Genomic DNA, 26,258 nt, shown 5'->3' on the forward strand with positions numbered 1-26,258 from the left:
TTTTTTTTACAAAAAATAGAACTAGAGCTATCAAAATTGTGATGAATGGTTAAATGTCGGGTTGTGGAGTTAAGAAATAAAATGAGACAGAAAAGACAGGTGCATAACAGGCCATTATCACAAACATCCCTATTAGGTTTCATAAGTGTAGGTGCATTAATTTTGGTGCTACATGCAACACAAGGTTTGGCTAGTGCACCACAGCCCATGTTGGCCAACATTGCTATGAAATTCTATGTGTGTATGCACAATGCTTTAAGAGCTACATACGGCATATAAAGTTATTCAGATCATGTTTTACTTATCCATTGGTCAGGGCCCTTGTAAGACTTAGTGAAATGTTAAAAAATGGCAGGTGCGCAAAAGCCCATGCTGACTAACATTTCCATTAATATTCAAAAGTGCAGATGCAATACATGAGGCACTTCAGCGACACAAGCTTTTACAGACAATCGTTTTTTTCTAAAACAAGGGCAAAAAACTCTTGTTAGCCCAAGTCAAATGTGACAGAAATAGCAGGTGCAGAACAGCCCATGCAGACCAACATACATATGAAGTTTGAAGTAACGTCTGTACTAGATGTCACATGCGACACAAATTCAAGGGCCATTACTCTTGTAAAGATAAGTAAAAGACTAAGAAATGGCATATGCACAACAACCCATTCTGACCAACATTCCTATGAAGTTTCATGTGTGTAGGTGAGATACTTGTGGTGCTACACACGACAGATTTTTGCAACGGGACATGAAGCGACACAACGAACGCCAGCACTCCGATATATCTATATGACGGTATAATCATATTCGTTATTGATATGCATGTCAGTGAATATAATAAGACCATAGTAATGCACAGTTATATAGTTTATAAGCAAATTAAATTTGGAAATAATTTTAATAGTTATTCATCAAGTTATTCATTGACAATAGAAGCGGCTTATATCATTCAAAAATATAGAGTAACATTTTGTCTACCATACAATTCAAATACAAATCATGAACATTGAAATCATAAAAATCAAATACAAATCATGAACATTTCAAACATTAAAATTCCATTACCAATCATGAACATAAATTTATGAATCAGTAAAATTACATTACGAATCATGAACCTTTGACTCGGTAAAATTTGAATACAAATCACGAACATTTGAAATCGTAAAAATCAATCACAAGATCATGAACATTTGTACAATTCAAATACAAATTATGGACATTTGAGACCAATACATAAACACTTTTATCATGAATATGCATCATAAACGTCTTTATCCTACACATCAAATACAACACAAATACATAGGAACAATACACTTCAAAAACAGCAATTGGACATTCAAACCATACAAATAAAATAAATAAATAAATATAACAAAGAGACATTTGGAATCATGAACGTAAGTCAACTGTGGCTGACAATGATGTCCCAGCTCTATCAGATAGAGCCATACATGTCCCCAAACAGATTAGAAATCAGATTGGTTGGGACTTCCATCACCAATCCATTTTAAACTGCTTTTAAATCATTACCTCTTATTTATATTATTTCTTCTGACAGAGTAATCAAGGAAAATATTTTCAACTCCTGAAATATATTAAGCTATGAATGCAATTCTGAAGCAGACGGATTCTCCCTCGTAGCATGTGACAGTTTTCAAAATTATATCATCTATTAAAATTTCTATTTGATTGGTTCAGTAAGATGCAGTTGATTTTCTTGGACAGCTTCTTTTAATTCAGCTAGTTGTATATTACAGGAGTGTTTTTAGCTAAAGCAGAACAGGAGGGCAGCTCACCCTTTCCTTTTTAGACCCTGCCCCGTCTTCCTTTTTCGCCCGCCCCATTATATTTAGGCTCCACATATTAAAATTGTATCTCAAAAAGTTGTACACAAAACATTCCAGCCTGAAACACAGAAGAGAGCTGATGTAAAATCTGACCGCTCCTGGCTGTGACGACAAAATTTATTGACCATTGGGATGAGGCCGTGCAAATAGAGATCAATATACTGTTCTGTAATTTGAAGATGAAAATGATTATATCAGGAATATTTGCATACCTTTAAGAGGGTTTTTTGTTTACAATGAAGACAATTTAAATTTCAAATCAGTGCAGTCGGCATTAATGACCAGAATCGATGGCGTCACCATTGTGTTGTTTACGACTGTCACGAAGACCTCTAAAGAACAACAATGTATAGGTTTAAAGACGACTAATCTTAAAAAAGCTCATCATGAGCAATCAAGTGTTCTGGTATGCTACAGAATAAAAAAACTTTTTAATATATACTAATACAAAAATACAGACATTAATATTGCATAAAACCCTTGACAGAACACTCGGCTGAACATTTTAAAAATAAAATAAAACTCTCATATCATGATATGCTACATCAATGTATAGTAATGTCATAAACGTATGTAATGTATATAATAAATAAAATAGTCTTAGTGAAAATTACGTCTTATTTCTCGCAAAAACATATCACAACAAATGTGTTTTTATCAAAATAGTTTTATACAATAGATGAAAGTTTTCCTTTCCAACCAGGAAATCAAGAGAAGTTCAATCTCTTTACGGTTTCCTTTCTACACCAATAATAACACAATGGGCCGACTGTTCAGAACTTTGTAAAAGTTAACAACGTGATAAACGACAGAGTTGTTAACTTATAAAAGTGAACTATTTGATGTGCTCATATATTTAAATACAATTCTCTATTACCTTGTTAGAAATATTGCAGATAACAAGTGTATATATTAAACTTCCAGAACAATAAAGATTTAAAAGTTTTCAAGGATGACGTTAACAACTGGCTGATTGTTAAGAACTTTGTTAAAGTTAACAATATAATTAACATCACTGTTGTTAACTTTGAAACATGAAATATTTGATGATGTGTTAATATAATCAAGTAAAACATGTACTACTGAAGTATTAAATCTTGTTAGGAACACTGTAGATCATAAGTGTATCCATTAAACTTTCAGAGCAGTAACAATTTGCAAGTGATCAACAATGAAATTAACCACGTTGTAAACTTAACAATCAGGCAGTTGTTGTTAACTATAACCAATTTCTCAAGTCAACATTCTGGCAATTGTCGTTGACTATAAGAAAGGTCTGAACAATCCGCCCAATGTTAAAATGACCTTAAATTTTAAAATCCTATCTATCAGCCCATAATTGACATGACACTTAATCAGATCATAACAGCCATGCTTAATTAGTGCTATTCCATTTCAACATATAACCCCAGGTGATTAAAATCATGCCACCCCACTACAGAAGCAAATTTACCCTTTTGGGGTGAAAATCAGCGAAAAAAGACATCAACCCATATACTATGAAAATATTTACTCCCCCACCCAGGGGTTATATGTTTTACTGGAATAGCCCTTACTCTGTTTAACAAAATCATTTATTGAATCCAAGTTCACATACTGTGTGAATTCACGTCATGTCTATTTCAGAAAGGTCTCACATTGGAAAACTATCATCTTTGTTTTGATAACAGTATCAATGAATGTTATATTGAAATAACAACGAAACTATTTTGAAAACCAAAATAACATCAAATACAATTCATTGCAGCTGCCAGGTTTCTGTGACTAGATTTAGTAAGATTATAAAATGACCTAGAACATGGCTCGCATTTCATGCTGTTTGAGATCACATCTTGGAACCTGTTTTCTTGGCATCCAATCTTAGACAAGCTTTAGTTGTTTGAAGTCAACCTTGTCATGTAAAACACTGGTTTACATTGCTGTGACTAGCATATCGTCTCATTGAACCAGACCTGAAACAAACAGCAAAACTTATTTTTATTTCAAACAGAACTAGACAAACATTTACCCATACTTAAAGCTGCACTCTCACAGATGGACCTTTTTGACAACTTTTGATTTTATTTTACAATAGAATGAGCCAATTGTTGCGTCAATGTCTGAGAACCAGAGATATAAGACTGCTGACAAAGAATCATCACATTTTTCATATTTATGTTCGAAAATTGATGTATTTTGCTGAAAAGCTAATTTTTCTTAAATCTTTAGTAACGCTTTTAACCACAAAACTTCAATTTTCAAACGCAAATATTAAAAACTTTGATCTGATATTTTGTCACCAATCTAATATTACTGGTTTCCAGATATTTAAGCAAAGATTGGTTCATTCAAATTTCCAAGACAAAACATAAATGTCAAAACGGTCAATCTGTGAGAGTGCAGCTTTAACAATATGTCATACATTTCGTAAGTCTTTTTATAAAATGGAAGCAGCCCCCACACAGCGATAGTAACATATACTGTTTAAAGCTTATAACGTTCAGAGTAATAAAACTTATGAAGAATCGGACCGTTTTCCACAATGATAAATGGGATAATCCAACCTTGAATATCATATGTGTCATTGGAGTAAAGCCCTTCATGCACACCCTGGACCACGATATCGGGCAGTATACCTGAAATATGAACACAATCATTAAGTAACAACTCCCTGTTCAACAAGACTTCTGTATTAATCAATATGCTGTTGGTCAGTAGCGCCCATCATTATGTAAGTAATGCTTACTACTTACTAGTGTATAAGCTAAAGAGTTATGGAAGGGTGCTGCTTCCTGTCGTTTTTGGAAGCACCTTTCTCCCCTCTTGGAGACCAGCATGGGCATCCTTTTGCCTTTATTGAATTAAATGCTTAAGACTGTCAGTGTCTTCTTGGTTTAAAAACTCATAATAAGGTTATAAATACATTGCAATTTACATATTTGGCAGTTTAAACAGTTTTAACCTAACATTTAATACTTAGTTTAAACACAGTTCAAAGCATTTTCTGTCAAATTCATAATTTTCCAGCTCTTCACAGGCCAAACTATGTGCCATTTTCTCCCTAAGCATCCTGTCCATTTTCTACTAAAAACCTAGCTAAATTGCCACTAGAATTGCCACTGGCATATTTTCTGCAGTCACTCATTTCAGCAGCTAGTTGGAAAAGACTATCGCAAAACAAGATTAACCTCAGAGAGGTGAAACTTATCGAAGACCATAAAAGCTGTCAATCAAAAATTAACCATAATCATTGTATAATTAATGCTATTTACTTCTGTAGTTTTCCTGCAGGAAAGCATCTTTAGAAAACCCAACTACAGGAATATGTGTTACTGTAGGCTCTGTCATACCAACATCTAATGAACTGAAATAGATTAAAGTTGAACATCAATAAGGCCTAAAAAAAAAATTGTTTGGTTAGGGTTACATCCTTCTCAAACATAGGTAGGGTAGGTAGGTTTTTTTTATTATTTTTTTTTATTTTTTTATTAGGCTTTATATAAGAATATCATTTTCATCATTGGAGAATGATGTTAAAGCTATCTTCTGTATAAGCATTTAAGGTTTAAACTACATATTGAAAAGCAATTGAAAAAAAAAACGAATTTTTTTTTTTTTTTTCATTTTTTTTTCAAACTGACTTTAAAAATGGTAGGGTCGGCGCCTATTCCGTAGGTAGGGTCGGGTAACCCGAACCAAATGTATTTTTTTTTAGGCCTAACGCCAAAAGAAAATGATATTGTGTTTCCTGTTACACGCTGACAAAAGGTAGAGAAAACATCTCAATTTTGGAATATGATTTTATCCTGTACAAAGAATGGATATCATTAATTGTATTGTTTATATAAATACAAAGTCTGGCATTAACTTTGCCAAAAAAGTAACACAATGAAAATTAAACTGTACCATCTTGTTTAAAACAGCACCACATGGGTTATATATAAAAATGAATAAATAATTTTATTTTATAAAAATAAGAGCCATCTTTAAAAATAGGGAAGGTCAGGTAACTGGAACAAAAATTAACTTTGTTTGGCAAAGTTAACATTCTATTAAACAGCAAACTAAAGAAATGATGAGCTTATGACTGTGTCTAACGATGTGGCTTCTCATGAATAATTCTGAAAATAGAAATTGTATCAAACAATGAGTTGTGGCACACACCCATATCACGTGTGATACGTAAACTAGCATTAGATTGCTCAATGCTGCTCTTAGTTAGTAATCTTTTGAACTATCTTTAAATCTTGGATGTGTTCCTGAACAAAGTCCTTTAATCACTAGTTAATCACTAGTAAAAGGATCATCATAATCGAAAAAGATTTGATTTATGTTAAATCGAGTACTCACTCAAAACTGCCTGATCTTGGCAGATGCACCTCTAGAAACTTGAAAAATGACCTTGGAATGGTTTCACTTTCTAGGATTCCCTGAAATGGAGAAAAAAATATATCATTAGCATTGGTCTGGAAATGGTTCCATCAGGTCAGTCTTTTTTACACAACCTATTCAAATTCATTTTTTTCTGAATAATTTCCCCATAAGAAGGGCCCCAGACCTCTTCCCATAGATCTGAGATATAGCTATGACTATTTGAGATAAAATGGAATTACAATGACATGTTAAGCTGTCTGCTTTTTGTTGACTTTGAAATAAATAAATAATACAATATACCTGCAAATATAGCTCAAGTGCAACTCTTCTCTGCTCAACCACTTTGTGGCTGAATTTTAAAACTTTTTTCGGTGGGAACTCTGGGGTGTCTACAACTTTTTTCAACTGTTTATGCAGTTCTTCAAATTCTGAGTATCTTTTATATAAACTATGAGATCTTCCGCTCTGGAACACATCTACTTTATATGCCTGAAATATAATAAAAACACTTTTAATAAGTGGTCCATGAGGGCCTATGCTCTACTGGCATCTACTGGCATACAAGTATTTGAAGATGAAACCCTTTTATTTAGAACCAAAGTTATATAATTAAAGCTATCAATTAATATGAAAATAATGCAATGCATATTTATAAAGAAAACAAAAACATTTAAATGTCTAAATGTTTGACAAATTAACTTTATTTTATAAAACAACATCAATCATATAATTCTATATTGTTAAAATGAAAGGTCAAAATTGATTATAATTATTCTATAAAATAGTTTACATTAAAACATCTGTTGAAACTAAACACATCATTCTAAGTTTCACAGTAAAGATAGCATTTATTATAGACTGAAGAAGCCTTATCTGGTCAGCCCCTTGTCTCCATTTAGTCTTTCCCTTGTCTTACCCTTGTCTTACCCTAGTGCACTACGAAGTGCACTACGAAGTGAACTGATAGTGAACACGATGTGCACTTACTGTCAAGTTTGGTCTTAACAGTACTGTAGCTCTTTTAGGCTATATACTCAACCCACATTCAAAGGGATGCAATCAATGAATCATATATGTTTCAAAGGGAGAAAAAGTTTGAAACATTACAATAACTCTCTGTAAGGACTTGTCTTCAATCCTTAAGGCTTTTTTTTGCATTTCAAGGGGCATGTTCCAGTCATACATGGGCAGATCGGGCTGCTTATGAAAAGTTTTTATGGGTATCTGACTACTGTTTTGATTCAGAAAACTGAACACTTTATCAAATTCACAAGCAATTGTTTACAAATGCATGGTCGATGGACACTGCGCCATTGCATAAGACTTTGGCCAGATAAGCTTAAAACCACAGAAATCAATAATTTACATGTACAACTGTATAATAATGTTTTTCTTGGATAATGTCACTGGCTAAGGTCACAAATCTGAACTCTTTTTGAGGTTTTTCACAATTATCTTGGAGAGTTTTTGTTGAAGTAAGTTAAAATTGCGTATGAAACATCTTTGGTTAATGTGACAACATCTGTCAAAGTACAGACACACAATCTCTGACATCAATTTTATGTCGAAAATCGTTCATTTTATGGACAGTAGATCACCCTTAAATTTATGCTTTGGAGGGCACAAATACCGAACACTTGAAAAGCGCAAATACATGGTCATACAATTATAATTAATAAGTATGCTATATTAAATAAACACTTAACTGCAATGTTAATTATTGTTTCCGATGTTTTTTCAAAACATGAAATTCAAATGTAAAACGTGATTTCCATTTATAAATACCTTGAATGTAGGTCAACATAACTGCAAAACTAAAAGATGCGCGTGTGCCCTCTGACATCATTCCCCCATGTACTACATTTTGATCTTTAAGGTATAAACATTAAATTGCATTTTTTTAGAAAAATACTTAACAAAACAAGATGAAACTTCGCAAGTGTAGTCAAGGCAAGCCTCTGAATTGATCTTGATCCTCGAATAATCGATCACGGTAAACAAATGCGTGTTTTAGCCGGTGTTCGGTATTTGTGTCCTGTTCGGAAATGTACCGTCAACCAGTATGGCTGCCTGGTTGTGTCCCAGTTTCCACTGCAATCTTTTGTTTTTGTATCATTTATGAATTTCTATAATTGTGCAGCCTATCGGACCAGATATCTATTATTTCAATAAAAATGAAACTCAATTAATGTAAACATTTAGCCAGATTTTCATAACCCCATTCTAGATCTCTTAAACGCCCACTGTTTTAGCAACGAAGATAGTGTTGTGTAACCGTTGCCAACTTAAGCTGTTTTTACAGGCGATGATGCTCCAGTACATTAATGCTTGGTTTGATAAAAGATTAAATCATGTATTTACCGTGAAAGTGTCACCATTTACTTCCATTTTCTGACAAGTTGGAATAGAAACTCGGAGCATATTGGCTTTAGATGTTATTGTTGCAATCTCGGTAGAACTCGTTGCACATGCACGGTTAAACACTACTGTAGCAATCTTATACCAGCAGCATCAGCAGTTATGTCCCTTGCATTTAATAATAATAATAATAATAATAATAATAATAATAATAATAATAATAATAATAATAATAATAATAATAAAAAATGATAATCATAATATAAATAATATTAATATTAAAAAATATAATAATACAAACAGTTTTTGCACCTTAACATTTTCTAAGGGTCTTCCATTGATTGTAACACATAGACTAGCGACATGCTTTGTTTTGTTCAGTGCCAGACAGCCATCCATTTTGATTAGGTAGAACTTAACAGGCCAAAGTACATGTAAGGGATCCGGTGGCATTACTAATTTTAATTTTAGGATGCGTCTATGAGCCTTTTTAGCTGAAAAAAGTGGTGTGGCCTGTATACAGACATGATATTTACATTGCACCAATCACCTACGGAGTTCCGGTTGTTCGCTTCATAAGTGTCAATAGTTATTCATATTGTTGCCATTTATATACGTCCAATTGACATGTATAGACTAAATATTGTAACCACATATTTTATACCTAAAGCTTTGGATTTGTGGGTGATATGTGTACATTATTTTTCGAAAAATCCTGGAATGTTGTTGTATTCTCAATTTATGCATGCGTTTTATATTTTAAGATATGGACACATGTTATGCTGTTCATAATAATTAGAACATCTGGTCTACATAAAATGGTGTTTGTTCATCGATATCGAAAAGGTGATTAAACAAGGTATAACGATTGTCATTTCTATGTTTTCTTTATTTGTATAATTGACATTATCAAATATATATGCATCAACAATAAAAATAACACACAAAACCAATAAACTTGCTGTCTTTAATTGAACGCTGCATGGTTTCAATTAGCATGGCAAAAAAGTAATCATAATAGAGCTCTAGACTATAGAACCAATCGCTCATTAAACGAACAATTCTCTTCATATTTAAACTATAAAGTACGTTAAAAATAACGTAACTCCTGCGATTTATTATAAATGTACCAGAATATAATGTATTTCATTGTGTTTTTCACTTTTGTCGGAATGCTGACAGCGTTAACCTATTCATAAGTTCGTATATTTTTGGTAGAAACTCTAATACTAGTGGTGCTCAATTAAATTAATACTCATTTAATGCAATGTCGTTTTTTCACGGGTATTGTCATTTTTGGATGTATTCTTTATGCACCAGTTATTTGTAACCACGCCCCCCCCCAGGTCCGGGGAATAGCGGGGACTTTGACTTTCGGTCCAGCCAAGCCCGGGCAAAGTCTCCGCCCTGCGGGGACAATCTGCTGGTAAAACCCCCGCCAAATGCCCACGCACCCAAGGGACCCTAGGTAAGGCTAATTTCCCGCTAGATTTGGCGTGAAGACAAAACCACCGCAGTCACCCGGCACGGCCACCTGGAAAATAAAAACACGGCCCATTTCCCCGGCCATCCCCGGTATACCCCCGGACCTTAGGGGGGGGGGGGGCGTGGTTACAATTGACTGGTGCATTAACGATCCGGTTTTGTAATGGTGATACTATATACAGCACGCGAGAGATGAGAAGTTACTTGTCTTAGACTGATGACTTTTCTGTTTTCTTTTCCCTCACTAGGCGTTGAGTGCTGATTCACTGTTCGTGTCTATGTTTTCTCCATGTTCAGATGTAGTCTCATCACATTCTTTGGGAACGTTGTTAGGGACAGCACCTGATGTTTCTGGTATAGCAGCATCAAAACCAGCGTTGGCTTCAAAATGTTCACGTGATGTGGCACGTGACGAAACACAGTCCTCTGATTGGCCCGCACCACGCGGCTGCACAACAAACATGTCGAGATCTGGACCGGAAGCGTTTCTCTCCTCTTGTGCACCTACCCGACTCTTCTCTGGTAACAGAAAGTCAATTTAAGGTAAGCCATCTATCATAAGGCTGAAAAGAGGTTTCTCCCTTTCATGCTTCAAAGTTGTGTAACTGCTTAAAGGTAAACCATCCATAAATCGGACGTTAAAATATGTAAGTGTTTTTATATTAACATCGAGGTTATTTCAATGTTTAAATAATTTTTATTTATTGATTAACTTTTATATTTTTTGCATGGATGACAATGAAACTTAGCATTTTGAAACTTAAGCAATTGTACAAGTAAAAGAAAAATTCATATCGACTAAGATCGAAGAGCTGGTCGCTCTCTAACCGCACTCCGCCCTTCTTAAGCATTCAGGGCCACCTTTTCTCATCACCAAATATACGACAATATTTCGTTATATCGAAAGATTCTGAGAAATATTTTTATTATCACAAATACAAAAAGTTTTCCTTTAAAATATAAAACAGTTTTGCCTGATTCGCCCAATAATGCTGTAAGGTTCATAACAGATGTTATAACCACTCAAAATTATTTATTTCCGAAAAAATATAATAAATGCCCCAAAATGGAACATAATTAAATTAGAAAAATTGAAAATAATTTTTTTTAGAAAAAAGTACATAATAGTTAGAAAAGTTGATATATAATTGGAGTAATTATCTATGCATGTAGCATTTTCAAGTTAACGTTTCTGTGAAGAACACATTTTGAACAATTGTACACCATTTTTTCTTAGTATTACGTACTTTTTTTTCTATTTTTTCAGTTTCTATTTTCCTTTTTTATTTATACATTTATAAAACTATTTTTACGTCTTATATTTCGCGTTGATGATCTTTCTAACCAACTGTACATATTTTTTTCTAAACACTACGCAAGTTTCTATTTTTTACTTTCATTTTTTTTTAAATTTTTATTATATTTATAAAACTATTTCTACGTCTGATATTATCACATTGATTTGTTTTAAAAAGTTTTACATAAAAAATCAACCATGTGCCTTTAAAATGAAACATCATTACTAGACACAAAGAAAGCACGTTCTCTGCCATTACTTATCCTTTCTTCGTTTTCTGAAAGTCTAGTCGCCATTACGTGCCAATAAACTTACGTTTATAGAGCCCATGGCGAATATGATAACGGCGATATTTGTAGATTCCCACAGATAGTGTAACCGTTAAGGACAGCACTATAAGCACTGCAAACAGCGCCGCCACCACGACAAATGTGTCCACTCTGCAAAGAAAATAATAATTTACTATGATTTCAACCTACATTCGTAAATGTGGTTTTTGTAGTCTCAGAAATGTAGATGTCACACAGTCTGATTTTATTTCATTCTGCACAGAACAAATATATTCATTAAATGTGTCTCTTGGAGTGGATGTATGCCCAAGTCGATTGTTTTGGCGGAATAACACATTTGATATACATTTGTATATGACTTTAGTGCAATAATATTCGAATGGAACGGTGATTTCTTTTTCAAAATTAGAAAACCACTAGAAGCGACACAAATTTCGATCCTTACCCTTTTTCGTCATCCTCAAATGTTTGCGTTGTGATAATTGGTTCGGTTGTATTTGACGACGTCGTTTCGCTTTGTGCTAAAATATATCATGCACGGTATAGCAATGTAATCAGTAAAACGCACCCGTACATGTAACAGTTTAAGTATATGTATATTTAGTTTATTTTTTTTTATTTTATCATGAATCGAATTCTTTGAAATAAGATTGTAATTCAAGTGTACACATAACCCGAACGCATTTATCACCACTTACCCTATCCCTAAATTAATACCATGAATAAACCTAACTCTAACGCTACCACTAACCCTTCTGCCTATACCGCCGCTAACCCTAACCCTAACCTAACCTAAACATCAATCTTAACCCAAACGCTACTACCACCATTAACTCCAGCCCTACCGATAATAACACCAACAACCCTGACCCTGAAGCTAACACAAAAAACAACGTCGCCTAACCCAAATGTAAATACCATGTCTTAATCTACCAGTTACGCTCATACCATCACTGCCCAAAATGCTAAAACCATCATTAACTCTAAGGCCATTCCCCCATGTTAATACCAACTCTAACCCTAACCCTTACGCTTATACCATCACTTCCCCCAATGCTTATACCAACATTAACCCCAAGGCATTCCGCTAATGTTTATACCAACTCTAACCCTAACCCTTACGCTTATACCATCACTTCCCCCAATGCTTATACCAACATTAACCCCAAGGCATTCCCCTAATGTTTATACCAACTCTAACCCTAACCCTTACGCTTATACCATCACTTCCACCGATGCTTATACCAACATTAACCCCAAGGCATTCCGCTAATGTTTATACCAACTATAACCCTAACCCTTACGCTTATACCATCACTTCCCCCAATGATTTTACCAACATTAACTCCAAGGCATTCCGCTAATGTTTATATCAACTATAACCCTAACTCTTACGCTTATACCATCACTTCCCCCAATGCTTATACCAACATTAACCCCAAGGCATTCCCCTAATGTTTATACCAACTCTAACCCTAACCCTTACGCTTATACCATCACTTCCCCCGATGCTTATACCAACATTAACCCCAAGGCATTCCGCTAATGTTTATACCAACTCTAACCCTAACCCTTACGCTTATACCATCACTTCCCCCAATGCTTATACCATCATTAACCCCAAGGCATTCCGCTAATGTTTATACCAACTCTAACCCTAACCCGTACGCTTATACCATCACTTCCCCCAATGCTTATACCAACATTTACCCTAAGGTCTTCCCCTAATGTTAATACCAACTCTAACCCTAACCCTTACGCTTATACCATCACTTCCCCCACTGCTTATACCAACATTAACCCCAAGGCATTCCGCTAATGTTACTACCAACTCTAACCCTAACCCTTACCCTAATGCCATCACTGCCCCCAATGCTTATACCACCATTAACCCCAAGGCATTCCCCTAATGTTTATACCAACTCTAACCCTAACCCTAACGCTAATGCCATCACTTCCCAAATGCTAATACCACCATTAACCCCAAGGCATTCCTCTAATGTTTATACCAACTCTAACTCTTATCCTAATAATACCACCATTAAACTCAAGGTATTCCCCTAGTGTTTATACCAACTCTATCTCTAACCCTAACGCTAATACCATCACTTTCCCAATGCTAATACCACCATTAACCCCAAGACATTCCCCTAATGTTACTACCAACTCTAACCCTAACACTTACGCTAATGCCACCACTTCCCCAAAGCTAATACCACCATTAACCCTAAGGTCTTCCCCTAATGTTAATAGTAATACCAACTCTAACCTTAACCCTTACGCTAATGCCACAACTTCCCCCAATGCTAATACCACAACTTCCCCCAATGCTAATACCACAACTTCCCCCAATGCTAATACCACCACTTCCCCCAATGCTAATACCACCACTTCCCCCAATGCTAATACCACCACTTCCCCCAATGCTAATACCACCACTTCCCCCAATGCTAATACCACCACTTCCCCCAATGCTAACACCACCACTTTCCCCAATGCTAATACCACCACTTTCCCCAATGCTAATACCACCACTTCCTCCAATGCTAATACCACCACTTCCCCCAATGCTAATACCACCACTTCCCCCAATGCTAATACCACCACTTCCCCCAATGCTAATACCACCACTTTCCCCAATGCTAATACCACCACTTTCCCCAATGCTTATACCACCACTTCCCCCAATGCTAATACCACCACTTTCCCCAATGCTAATACCACCACTTTCCCCAATGCTAATACCACCACTTTCCCCAATGCTTATACCACCACTTTCCCTCAATCCTAATACCACCACTTTCCCCAATGCTAATACCACCACTTTCCCTAATGCTAATACCACCACTTCTCCAAATGCTAATACCACCACTTCCCCCAATGCTAATACCACCACTTCCCCAAATGCTTATACTAATACTTTCCCCAATGCTTATACCACCACTTCCCCCAATGCTTATACCACCACTTTCCCCAATGCTAATACCGCCACTTTCCCCAATGCTTATACCACCACTTCCCCCAATGCTTATACCACCACTTCCCCCAATGCTAATACCACCACTTCCCCCAATGCTTATACCACCACTTCCCCCAATGCTAATACCACAATTAACCCTTAGGCCATTCCCCTATGTTACTACCAACTCTAACCCTTACCTTTACGCTAAAACCATCACTTTCCCCAATGCTCATACCATCACTGCCCCTAATGCTTATACTATCACTAACAATAGTTACTAATACTAATACTTAATACTAAATCTAATCCTAATGCTAAGCTGCATTAATCCTAACGCAACTCTAACATCAGCCCTAACGTGCTCTATCATAACTAAGACTTAAATCTCAACATTCATTATTTATTCACATCTCAGCCCAAATGAGTACATGCTACATGTTTAAAGTGATTAGTTTCTTGTTTATATAAAGAATACATACCGAACACAAGCAAACACGACTCCAGTAATAACACGAAAAGAATCATATTATTTCTTCGCACGATTGTTACATTTTAAAATCTTATAAATCTAAATTTAACATTAATCTGTTATGCATAAACGTGTAAAACAATATGATTTTTTTGCCAATAAAATGATCAACTTGAAATACGATATTGTTTAAACAGGGTTTACAAACAGAACAAATACAGTAGGTTTAACAAAAGACATGTTCGAGGTCGATAATGTATTATCTTATCTTATATCTGTTTTATTCCGTTAAAAACAATATGCGCAAGCTACGGCGTTAAGGAACGAGCAAATGTCTGCTTTATTTTATAATATTATTTGCTTTGCATTTTACAACCAACAAGAAAGATTTCCCATATCAATTGAAAAAAGAAAGAAAACACACATTTTTATGAAATCATAACACTTTATTGTATATTTCAATCACATATTTAACAACTTCTGAATTCCAGTCTTATAATATATTTGCATATGCAATTGCAAAAGACAAATTTTATTACAATATTACGATATTTTCGTCAGCAAGAGCAAATCATCTACATCCTTAAGCTAATGATAAAGTCTGATGTCTATAATAACATTGGCCAGTTCAAAACTGCAGTCTGCACAATGAATGGTAAATGATGCCGATAATCTTCCGTGCATACAAGTAACTGGAGATGACGTCCCAGTCCATTGCCGCCTCTGGCAAGCATCATAATGAGTCTGGACTAATTAGGTGTTAGGACGGCATTAGTGGTCACGTATTGATTGAATGACTCAAAAGACCACTGGTCCAGATGGTGTCGGGTTAATTCGTCCTAGTTATCATTTCAGCCTGGTCCAATTCGGCTTACTAGTTTTGATATGCTTTAATGAACATGTATATGCATACGATTATCAAATAATATGTTTGAACGATACTTCGATGATTTGCAATATTACTATTTTTAGAATTCGTCCTTTAAATTTCAATTATATATGTCGGCCACTCCATTGTTTAGCTGTAATGTTGATATATTTATATGTAAATGTAACAAAACAACTGGAAGTTAATATGTACTACTAAGATGTGTTCTGTTTTTTTTCTTTAAAAGGTCGTATGAATCTGCAAATGCAAGCTCTCAAATAAAAAAGAAACAAGGCTAAATTAAATTCTGGCCTGTCTGTTTTTACGTGCGTATTTATTACCTCAAAATTACATGGTGAAAGTCAAGGTCACATGGAGTCATTATGCATTAACATTTAACATCTTCATAACTGTTTGACGCAAATCATGATTGTTCTCAATGAATATACTATCCTCCTTGAATTTTTGTGACTGTACGACCGCTCGATTCCGTCCGTCTGTCCATCGCAGTCCAGACATTTACTTCATGATGTATTTAGATTTAAAAACAACAACTTAACACAAGAGTTAACCACAAAACCTTTTGAAGGATTATCCTCAAACTTTGATAAAATACTCAACAAATCAAAGTGAAATGCAGAACCAATGTTCCAGGCGCAGTAGTTCAAGGTCAAGGTCTCCATTTAAGGACATCATTCAATTAAATAACTGGATTGGTCAAAGTTAACCAAAGTTATTTTCTATAACTATCAACCAGTAAAATTAATTTGATTTAAAATTTGGCCAAAAGGTAACCTATGGACAACTTAGCCAAAGTTTTTACACTCGCACGATAATGTTTAAATGCATCACATTTAAAATGTATTATCACTAATTTCTGTCCAAGTATCATTTGAGATAAAACAACAAAGTTTCTTTATAATTTAAGATATTGAAATTTGATTATAAATCAAACATAACTGTTTTTTTAACGTTGAAATATCATATTTTTTCAATTTGGTTTGAATTGCAGTAGACTCGAAGTGGATATAAAAGATAATTAGATTTGATTATGATTGTACCCCGGATTCCTCGACGAGATATGACGTCTAAAACACCTTCTTATCCAACTAAAATCCAACGTTTTAATGTTGGGGTCCTTAGTTGGCACAACGTCCACCCAACGTCGATGTTCACTCGGTTTGAGCATTGAAGTTTCGTCCCCGTTCCATATGTTCTACCACGAATAGAATATCCATAAAATTGGATTAAATTTTAACCTCATTGCGACAACATCCAAACCCCATGTTCTGAGGTTAAAATATAAGATCTTGGTGCCAGACATTTAAGGAATGAATTGCGGGCTTGGTGTCATTATCGGGGTATGAACGCAATTGGGCTGGTCTAAGTGTGTGGAGTCCGAAGGACTCCACGAGTACTTTGACCAGCCCAATTGCGTTCATATCCCCGATAATGACATCAAGCCCGCAACTCATTACTTATATTTACACCAATAGTTAATTATTTCTTTCAAGAATTGTTAAAAAAAACTTAATTTCATTTTAAAAAAACTTTTCAGTAAACCCATTCCTACCCATTCTGTAAATAGAACGACCCGACTCTAACCGGAAGCATTTTTTTCAAATGACGTCACAATATCGCGGGAAAAGATCAACCACTTGACATCACTTTTAAACGTAAAATTCAAGCAGTTATGGCAACTACACATTTAAAATTTAAAAAACTAACACTTTCTAAAATGTTGATTTATATTTTACGGGACCTTCTGACACAATACAAACAATAACAAGATAAATATTTTTCATGTATATTGTTATGCAATGAATTGCGATCCGAACATATCCGAAGATGTTGCGTTCATCGATTGATGAACGCAATTGCCGAAATGACGTTCATTTAAGGAATGGAAGTTGAGGTGTAAATATTGACATTTGAACTCAGTTGCAGATGATTATATTAGCCGGTAGGGGACTTTGTATTGCATGGATGCAATATTACGAAAGACCAGTGGTGACATTTCAAGTTCAATACTCGAAATTTCCCGAAATTATGAAATCTTGATGTTGAAATTATAAATTCGTGGAGTTAAATTCATTTAACCGTGACTTCTCGTGAGTCTTGAATATAAATTGCGACTATAATCATAGCATTAGCAAAAGATTAACATTTTGATAAAGTTTGCATTAGTCTGTGTTGAAAGCCATATAAAATACGATGAATTACCTACATTTTAGTATTTATATATTATATATGTGTATGATACATACCGCTGCGTATTATTCGCTCTTAAAAAGGGACCATAAACGTGTACCTATTAATTAGTCTTGTCAATTAATTTACACTCAAGATGCATGTCTTTTATTATTTGAAAAATGCATTGTATGATATTGTTAAAGAGCAGTTATAAAGAGAAGTGTACCCACTAACCCTATCCCCCAAAGTAGAGGTGCACCTCTATACTTAAAGGTGCCTCTCCTAATATTCAGGTGCATCTATTTATTTGATGTATGAAAAACATGTTCAATGTACACCTCTATTTTGAAGGTGCACATCTGCTTTTAGAATTGCACTTCAAACAGTAGAGGTGTACCTCTTAATTAGATATAGATGTACCTTTTAATTTAGGATACACTTGCAAACTGATATTCACTCAAAACTACGGCGGCTGGTAGCTTAAATTGATACACGAGCGATAAACGAAATGTGAAAAATTTGTTGGTATTAAGAGGTGGTGAAGTTGGTGGTGGTGGTGGTGTGGGGGGGGGGGTACGAGAATTTATCAACACCGACTTGTGACATATTCGTACTAATACAGCGTGTGACATATTTCTTTGTGTGAACATTACTGTGCAACATACCAGTTTTTAATGTCAAAGCAATAAATTAGACAACTGCGTAATGAAGAAATTATTTTAAAGAGAAACAGTGTTCTTCATAAAGAATTGTTGACTTTTCGACGTAATAATGAAATAAACATCCAGATTATAGAGCTATTAAACGGTATTAGCGAATTAAAAAGAAGTCATGTTCTGCTTTTGGCATATGGTGCTCACATTCCTTCTTGAAAAAAAATTATCCAGATACCAATGCAGTTAAAGAAACTCGATGTGAGGAAAAAGAATTCCACAAAGGCTAACATTAATTTGCTCTCGATGAATATTTTAATGTTGTTCTGTGTTTGATTGCAAGACGGGAATGAATGTATTGCATTGGGATCAACTCCACTATCATTTCTTGATATTCCTTCAACTGTAATTATGTCTCATGAGGTGTAAAAACAGTTTGTTTCCGGTCAATAGCTGAAGATTATTTAGGCCCAGGAACTAAATACTTAGTATGCTAGTTGGACAGTTAGTTACACCAGTACGTGACCCATATTGATTTAGAAATCAGAAGGTCAAATATAAAGCTAGTTGTGAAGGTGGAGAATGTTGGCGCTGACCTTAAGCTGAAACAAAAACCGCTTGCACCCAGGAACTTCATAATTTGTATGCCACTTGTTGATTGTTCCTTGACAATAATTCCAGGTAAAAATGACCTTTAGGTGAAAAACGGTTGTCATACTTAGTATGTCAGTTAGTATTGAATAGTTGGTGATCCAAATTGATTTTGGGATCAGAAGGTCAACGATCAAGGTCAGAGTTAGGTCACTGTGACTGTGAGGTAAAAAACGGTTTCCAGTAAAGAACGCTTCATATTTGGTATACCAGTGGTAATGACGTGTAGATGACCCCTTAATGTTCATGCTTGTATGTCAAAAGTCAAGCTGGTCTTATGGAAAAAAAGTTTCCACTGAATAAGTAAAGAAAGATTGGTCCCAGAACTTTACAATTGGTTTATTTAAGATGGTCTTGATTAGTAGCTGGCCCCTTTTGATATTGCGATTAGTAGTTCAAGGACAGAGTGAACTTCTGGTCACCAGTCCGTACGTCACACTTTTTTCCGCTCAATAACTAAAAACCGCTTTGACCCAGGAACTTAATACCTGAACCCAGGAACTTCATAACTGGTAGGCAGGTTGGTCATGACCAGTAGATGACCCCTATGTTTGTTCGTCTCCAGTCCAAAAGTACAAATTTTATGTCCAATATTGATAATTTCCACATACGACCACACACTGAGGGGACAAGCGCTTTTTCAAAAACGTATGTGTTGTTGTTTGACAATCTTGTTAACTCCGCCAAACTGTTGGCTGAGCATTTGTGTAGAACTATACATAGAGTGAAATTAAATAACGCTGAAACGAAGTTAATCAAACCCAGGTTATTGATTGAAAATTTGGTTGACAGTAAATATATCTATCAGATTGTAGCGTTATCGTGCTTATATCTCACAGTATCAGTCAGGGATGAGGAAACAATCGTTTTGAGTATAGTTTGGAATGTTTATCTTGAGTTTAGCGTTAACTGTAATAAGGTATATGCATTGATACAACAAATGACCAAATGTACGAATATCCAAACGGGTACTTTTTGAAAAAGGTCTTGGTGGTATTGCTAAATGAAACCCGCCCCTGACCTTTTTATGAAGAACATGTAAAATATAGACATTTTGGCCCCAAAGGGGATCTTTTCTGGTAAATCATTTGAACTTTGATTTAAATAACATTTTAAGTATCAACTGATGTAGTTCTACACATATTTGCACTCATTTCAAGTTTTCGTTGTCCGTTTTTTTTTTCATTCACTACTGACATTTTGAGGACGACTTAAATTTTCTAACTTTTTATAACAAAACATTGCGAAAGGGGTCAGAAAGCCAGAAAACGAGCACGCTTTGACCAACTTGGAATGCATTAAAAAGTAAATATATATTTGAGGGAATGCCCACTATGGAACTATACATATTTATACCTATTTTTAAGCCATAAAAAAGAAACATCTACCCACATAAATAGACATAAAATCACAATGTCCGTTGGAAATAACATTAACTTGGAAACAGTCAGTTTTCATATTGACGGTTAGAAATCTCAGGAATACTCATTAAGACAATAATAAAATTTTGTAATTCATAGTGAATTCTGCATGTTTAAATGCATCAACATTTTACAACAGTCGTCTCTTTATAAGAGACTACAGCAGAATGGCGCAATGCATGCATTCCTTTGCGATTACCATGCACATTTAAGAATGATTGTTTTGTGACGCCTGGTTTCATAAGCCACCAGAGAATCATAAAGAACCAGATCCAAAGGCAATACTTTCTGTACCAAGATAAACGTATCTTAATCTGACCATTTTGATACGTTACATTACATAATCAGCCATCGTGTTATTAAATTTACTGCTTATTTAATATAATCTCACCGAAAAGGCCATCAAGGAACAGTTGCATGAAAGGCTTAAGCTCCGGGGAAATTTGCATTTCGGAAAATAGTGTACATCTTTGACAATCGGGCTGATAGAACCAGAAATGATATGGCTGGATGTTGATGAATCATTCCATTAAAAGTGTCATTGTCTTAACATGTCCTAAGATATCAGCTAATTGAATGAACTGATATGTTTACGCATTTGAAATTTCAAGGGAATGAAATAAATTTCATGAGGGGATTATTGATAACTGAACTCCTTTGATGATTATCATTTCACCGATTTTTGTTTCTCATACATTTAGCATTAAGAATAATTAACTGACGATTGTCAGACGTTGAGTGTATTATTTTTTTTGATAGCTCGATTGTCAGGGAAGCTATAACAGAGGAAGAACTCACGTGACTTCAATGGTGATCACCCGGAGGTCACAATGTATTTAATGATGCAATCCTTTTTCCAGAATTTCAATTTGACGGAATTTAGTTAAACGATGCGCTGTGTGCGCCGTGAAAGTTTGACCAAGGATCGCATCGTTAAAATACAATCAAATCTTAAAGCTGCACTCTCACAGTTTTACCTTTTTAACAACTTTTTTATTTTTTGTCTTAGAAAGAGCAAATTTTTGCGTAAATATCTGCAAACCAATGATAAAAGATTGCTGACAAAAGATCAGAGCGCATACTCGCATATTTCCGTTCAAAAAATAATGTTTTATGAGTTAAACCGTTACAAACGGTTTAAGAAAAATGCATAACACATGAATTTTTGAACTTAAATATAAAAATATGCGATCTTACTTTTTGTCAGCAGTCTTATATCACTGGTTTCTATGGATTTTCGCAAAAAATTGGCTCGTTCCGAGACAAAAAATATAAAAGTTGTCAAAACGTTCAATCTGTGAGAGTACAGCTTTAATATGTCACACAATATGATAGGCCAAAATAACGTTTGCAGATCCAAGGTCCGGGTGTGTCAATCCTACGGTCGACTACTTTGGAATAAAAGATCTCGGCAGTTACATTATAGAGGATAATAGTTTTGTATGTCGCCGAGTAAGCACCAAAAGTCACATTTCACGACTTGCTCAAAATAATTGCAATTATTGCATAGTATTCGAAAGTATTTTGCCTGGGCTAATGATGGAAACATTTTATTATGTTACTTCTGATTTGAAATAACGTTGAACTATCGGGTCCATGCATAAATTTGTTTCAGAATCTATAAGGTTCTTGCATTTTGTTTCTACCATGTACACCCCTTAGATTTATTACGTCAAAATGTAGTCATGTTAACAAATACATATACGTTTATCAACTTGCTTTTCTATTCAATATAGGTTGTTATAAACTTGTTAGGTTGTTTTTCTTTCTCTCCTACACAAAAGAACACAACTCAATGGTATTTGAGTCTGTCCAAAGTTTTCATTTAGTTCTAAATGAAAAAAAAATACAATTGTACTTCAAATCATTGGATAATTGGAATAGACTTAAAGACAACCGTTGATCGTTCTGAATACAAATTATGCGGTTTTTCCTTCAATAACTCATTTATGACAATAATAATTAAAATATTTTGGCCATACTATTCCTACTAAATGCTTTACAGGAACATCTATTTATTTTTGGAAGTATACGGTATGGAAGACACTTAAATATAAATGTTTTGTTATTATATCAAGTCTTTGGATCCGCTGAACTGCTGTGATAAAATGGGATGAAAATCAGCTAACGATACTTTCTTTTTACTTATATAAATACGAGCGTATATCAAAGCATTATTTTCACCAGCTCTGACATATGCTGCCACGGCCGTATATATATATATATATGGAAAATCTGGGAAATTATGTACTTGTTATAGCCTAAAAATATTTTAGACAAATGTTTTATTCTGCGAAGTTGCGACATAATGGAGTCATCGATGTCATTTGCAGGTTTCGCGGTATTTCTTCTTGCTCGTGTTTTTTCCCTTAAAATGTCTTTATTTAATTTATGTTGTTATACGACGAAGTCATATGTATGACATTTTTAATTTTGAACCACATAGGAATGCATATTGGATGTAATTTTGGGCCGTTTTCGACTTTTATCATACCGTTTTCCGAATCATTTCGCCAAAACCGTTCTATACGGGGGCCATTAAAAATACGTAGACTTTCTGAATAAATTATTAAGTTTTTGACGTGATTAAAACAAAAGAAAATAGAAAATATTTCACACGTGTAAAAGCAGAAAATAGTAAAGTTCTTTATAGGCTAAGACATAATTTCATTAATTTCCTGTCAAAGTTTTTAAGAAATTAACGTTAATATCTTGCTTGTTTACATCGGTTGTGACCCGTGGTGACCCATGTGAGAACACATTTAAAGTCACGTGATTCCTCAAACTGGACTCAATGTTTGCACACAATAATTAATAATTGGATCTAGATTACAACCGATAAATTTCAGTCAAGGTTGGAATTAGGTTTTTATTTGTATGCCTACATATACGCACGCTCAATAACATGCCCAGATTAATTAAAAGCGTTTGTGCTAGTCGAGTAGGATTTGAAAGTCATACCCAGAGCTTACGATTCCTCTCAATCGTAAATTACTTTCGTTCCTTGGAGAAATAATTCAATTTGTGAAACATATTGCCATGCCACAAATTCAATTTACAAAGAAAGTAGTTTCTTACTTTGGAAAACTAATATGTTAAACTGCGTTTCAAATTCACACATTTTTAAGTTAAGTTTTAAGTTAAATGATACAGGCTAAACGTTTGATTGGTGTTCGAATGATGCCGACAATGGACCGACTATACACACAAGGTGGTCCAATGGGGGTACCTGGCGTGCGCCTCTCCACCTCCTTAAATCGTCAAAGTTTACGTTATTTCATTATCGGAGACAACTGTAAAACAATCGGCCAAAAATACACCATTTCAGACTAAAATTCGGGTCTGAGGGAAGGGTGCAAGTCAAAAGGTAACGCCCCTACTTTGCGCCCCTCTTACGTCAAATCCTGGTTCCGCATCTGATATTCATAAGAAACTTTCAACTTCAATATGACCGTTCAGAAGAACACCCCTTCTCTAGTTTGGTGAAATTATAGTATGGACCACAACCCGAGTTAGTCACATTAAACACAAGAACGTTAGCGCAAGAATACAATTTCTATCATTGTGGCACAATTTGGCATTGTGTTACGTAACTGTTTTATAACGTAACGTAACTGTTTTGTATCATGTTGTAAAGGACAATGTACAATAGCGTACTTTATTCACTGAACAAGGTAAATATAGAAATACTGAAAGGGTAAATAGAATATGTACTAAATCCAATATGAATTGTGTTGAAAATGAGAACCCTTTGCTACTTATAATTCCATTGTATCGTGGCCTTGGAATATCTCATTTATATAAATATTATACACGTCGGTCATGTTTGGCAATATTTGTAATGTCATTAACAAAATTGCAAGCTTTTAAAAGACGAGGATAATATTTAATCACGTTGATTTAAATATAAATTAAAGTTTGTTAAGTTTTGATGATGGATTTATCAACAAGTCCACTTCAAACCATTAAGTACGCATATTTTTTCTGCATAATATTTTGTCATAATTATGTTGATTCAGAGTAAATTTCATCAACATTCTTGTTTGTTCAATATGTACGGCAATGTTATTACTTCTTTTTTAGTATTGTCAGTTCCGAGGATTTGTAATTCGTAGCGTTTTCGAAACATCTATTCTAAAATCAAAGTTCTGTTTTGTGCTGTAAATGGTCGTATTAAACTACGCATCAGATCACTAAAATGAAAGAAATAAAAAAATACTTAATAAGTTTCAGACCTGTCATTTTTGAACATGTATATGTTTATCAAAAAGAACATGAAACACTAGATGAGCAAGCACGAGTTTTAACTCGTATGTCAAAAAACATTTATTTATGTGTATATTTTATACAATACTAAGTAGTATGTCGAATTGGACCAGAACGAATTTGTAACTGGGTCGAACTGGTTCACGCTGAGTTGTTCACTGGGTCAAATTGGACCAGGCCGAGTTAATCATTTGGCCGAAAAGGACTAGGACGCGTTTTTAACTGAGCCGAATTTGTCAAGCCAAGTTTGTCACTGGGCCGACTTAGACCAAGCCGACATGATTAATGGGCATAAACGACCAAGATTACTCCAGATGATCTTGTTAATATGGATGAGTAATATGGACCATGGCGCGTTTTCAACTGAGCCGAATTTGTCAAGCCAAGTTTGTCACTGGGTAGACTTAAACCATGCCGACATGATTAATGGGCTAAAACGACCAAGAATACTCCAGATGATCTTGGTAATATGGATGAGTAATATGTAGAAGCTATAGCATCCTACAACTAGCAGATGTAGGGAAATCAACATTAAACAGGTTTATAAAACTTCCATCAGCACCATTTCTGGTTCTATCAGCCCGATCGTCATGTATGCATAATTAATACTATTGATGATGATAATATCTCAAAATAAAGCTTAAATGTTGAAAGTGTTTTCTAAAATTATTTATCACGATGAATGCATCCAAAAATATCGGGTAAAATATAATTTATACGAATACGTCACACATTGCAAAACAGTCTATGCCACTAAGATAGATCAGGGGTCATATTATTATTGCTATATCCGATATAGACCTCATATGTCATAGGATGCTAGAACATATTGAGTAAATGACCCATGTACAATTTTGGGCCATTGGACACAAAAAGGTGAAGGTCCAGGGTGTAGTTATGTCGATTTCTTTAGCACTCAATATTTTGATAACCTTTCGACAATGATACTTCATATGTGCAGTAGAAGTTCCATGTTGTTGTAAGGGGTCAATTGGTCAAGGTAACATGGGGTATTAAACATGCTATCCTTTAAAATCTATCATCTTCGTGGAGGTAAATTTGTTTATCGGTGATTTCCCAGAGTTGAAATCGTAAATTTAAATTGCGTTATCATCAAAGCATATGCAAAATATAAACAGT

At 34.7% G+C, this 26,258-nt stretch overlaps 2 protein-coding genes across 2 annotated transcripts; both read right to left on the reverse strand.

Moving 5' to 3' along the window:
• Positions 1 to 853: 853 nt before the first annotated feature.
• On the reverse strand, positions 854 to 8,663 carry LOC128239944 (sorting nexin-24-like). Its single transcript, XM_052956403.1, has 6 exons — positions 8,567 to 8,663; positions 6,506 to 6,694; positions 6,182 to 6,261; positions 5,104 to 5,195; positions 4,396 to 4,467; positions 854 to 3,804 (listed from the first exon to the last, which is right to left on the reverse strand). Exons 1-6 carry the CDS (start codon positions 8,624 to 8,626, stop codon positions 3,791 to 3,793), a joined length of 507 nt encoding a protein of 168 aa, XP_052812363.1. The 5' UTR covers positions 8,627 to 8,663; the 3' UTR covers positions 854 to 3,790.
• Positions 8,664 to 9,437: 774 nt separating this feature from the next.
• Positions 9,438 to 15,206, reverse strand: LOC128241668 (uncharacterized). The gene is made up of 4 exons (XM_052958688.1): positions 15,077 to 15,206; positions 12,081 to 12,156; positions 11,661 to 11,785; positions 9,438 to 10,567 (listed from the first exon to the last, which is right to left on the reverse strand). The coding sequence occupies exons 1-4, from the start codon at positions 15,120 to 15,122 to the stop codon at positions 10,293 to 10,295; spliced, it is 522 nt and encodes a 173-aa protein (XP_052814648.1). The 5' UTR covers positions 15,123 to 15,206; the 3' UTR covers positions 9,438 to 10,292.
• Positions 15,207 to 26,258: the final 11,052 nt, after the last annotated feature.

This window comes from Mya arenaria, chromosome 7, assembly GCF_026914265.1.
Source record: "Mya arenaria isolate MELC-2E11 chromosome 7, ASM2691426v1".
NCBI lineage: Eukaryota > Metazoa > Mollusca > Bivalvia > Myida > Myidae > Mya > Mya arenaria.

Bases quoted from the DNA above. Each gene is read 5' to 3' on its own strand.
- LOC128241668 (XM_052958688.1), bottom strand. From the start codon at position 15,122: ATGATTCTTTTCGTGTTATTACTGGAGTCGTGTTTGCTTGTGTTCG. The intron at 12,157-15,076 runs GTATGTATTCTT...GATATATTTTAG, and splicing joins GTCGTGTTTGCTTGTGTTCG to CACAAAGCGAAACGACGTCG. The intron at 10,568-11,660 runs GTAAGTTTATTG...TTCTGTTACCAG, and splicing joins TCGCCATGGGCTCTATAAAC to AGAAGAGTCGGGTAGGTGCA.
- LOC128239944 (XM_052956403.1), bottom strand. From the start codon at position 8,626: ATGCTCCGAGTTTCTATTCCAACTTGTCAGAAAATGGAAGTAAATGGT. The intron at 6,695-8,566 runs GTAAATACATGA...ATTATATTTCAG, and splicing joins TAAATGGTGACACTTTCACG to GCATATAAAGTAGATGTGTT. The intron at 6,262-6,505 runs GTATATTGTATT...TCTCCATTTCAG, and splicing joins CACTTGAGCTATATTTGCAG to GGAATCCTAGAAAGTGAAAC.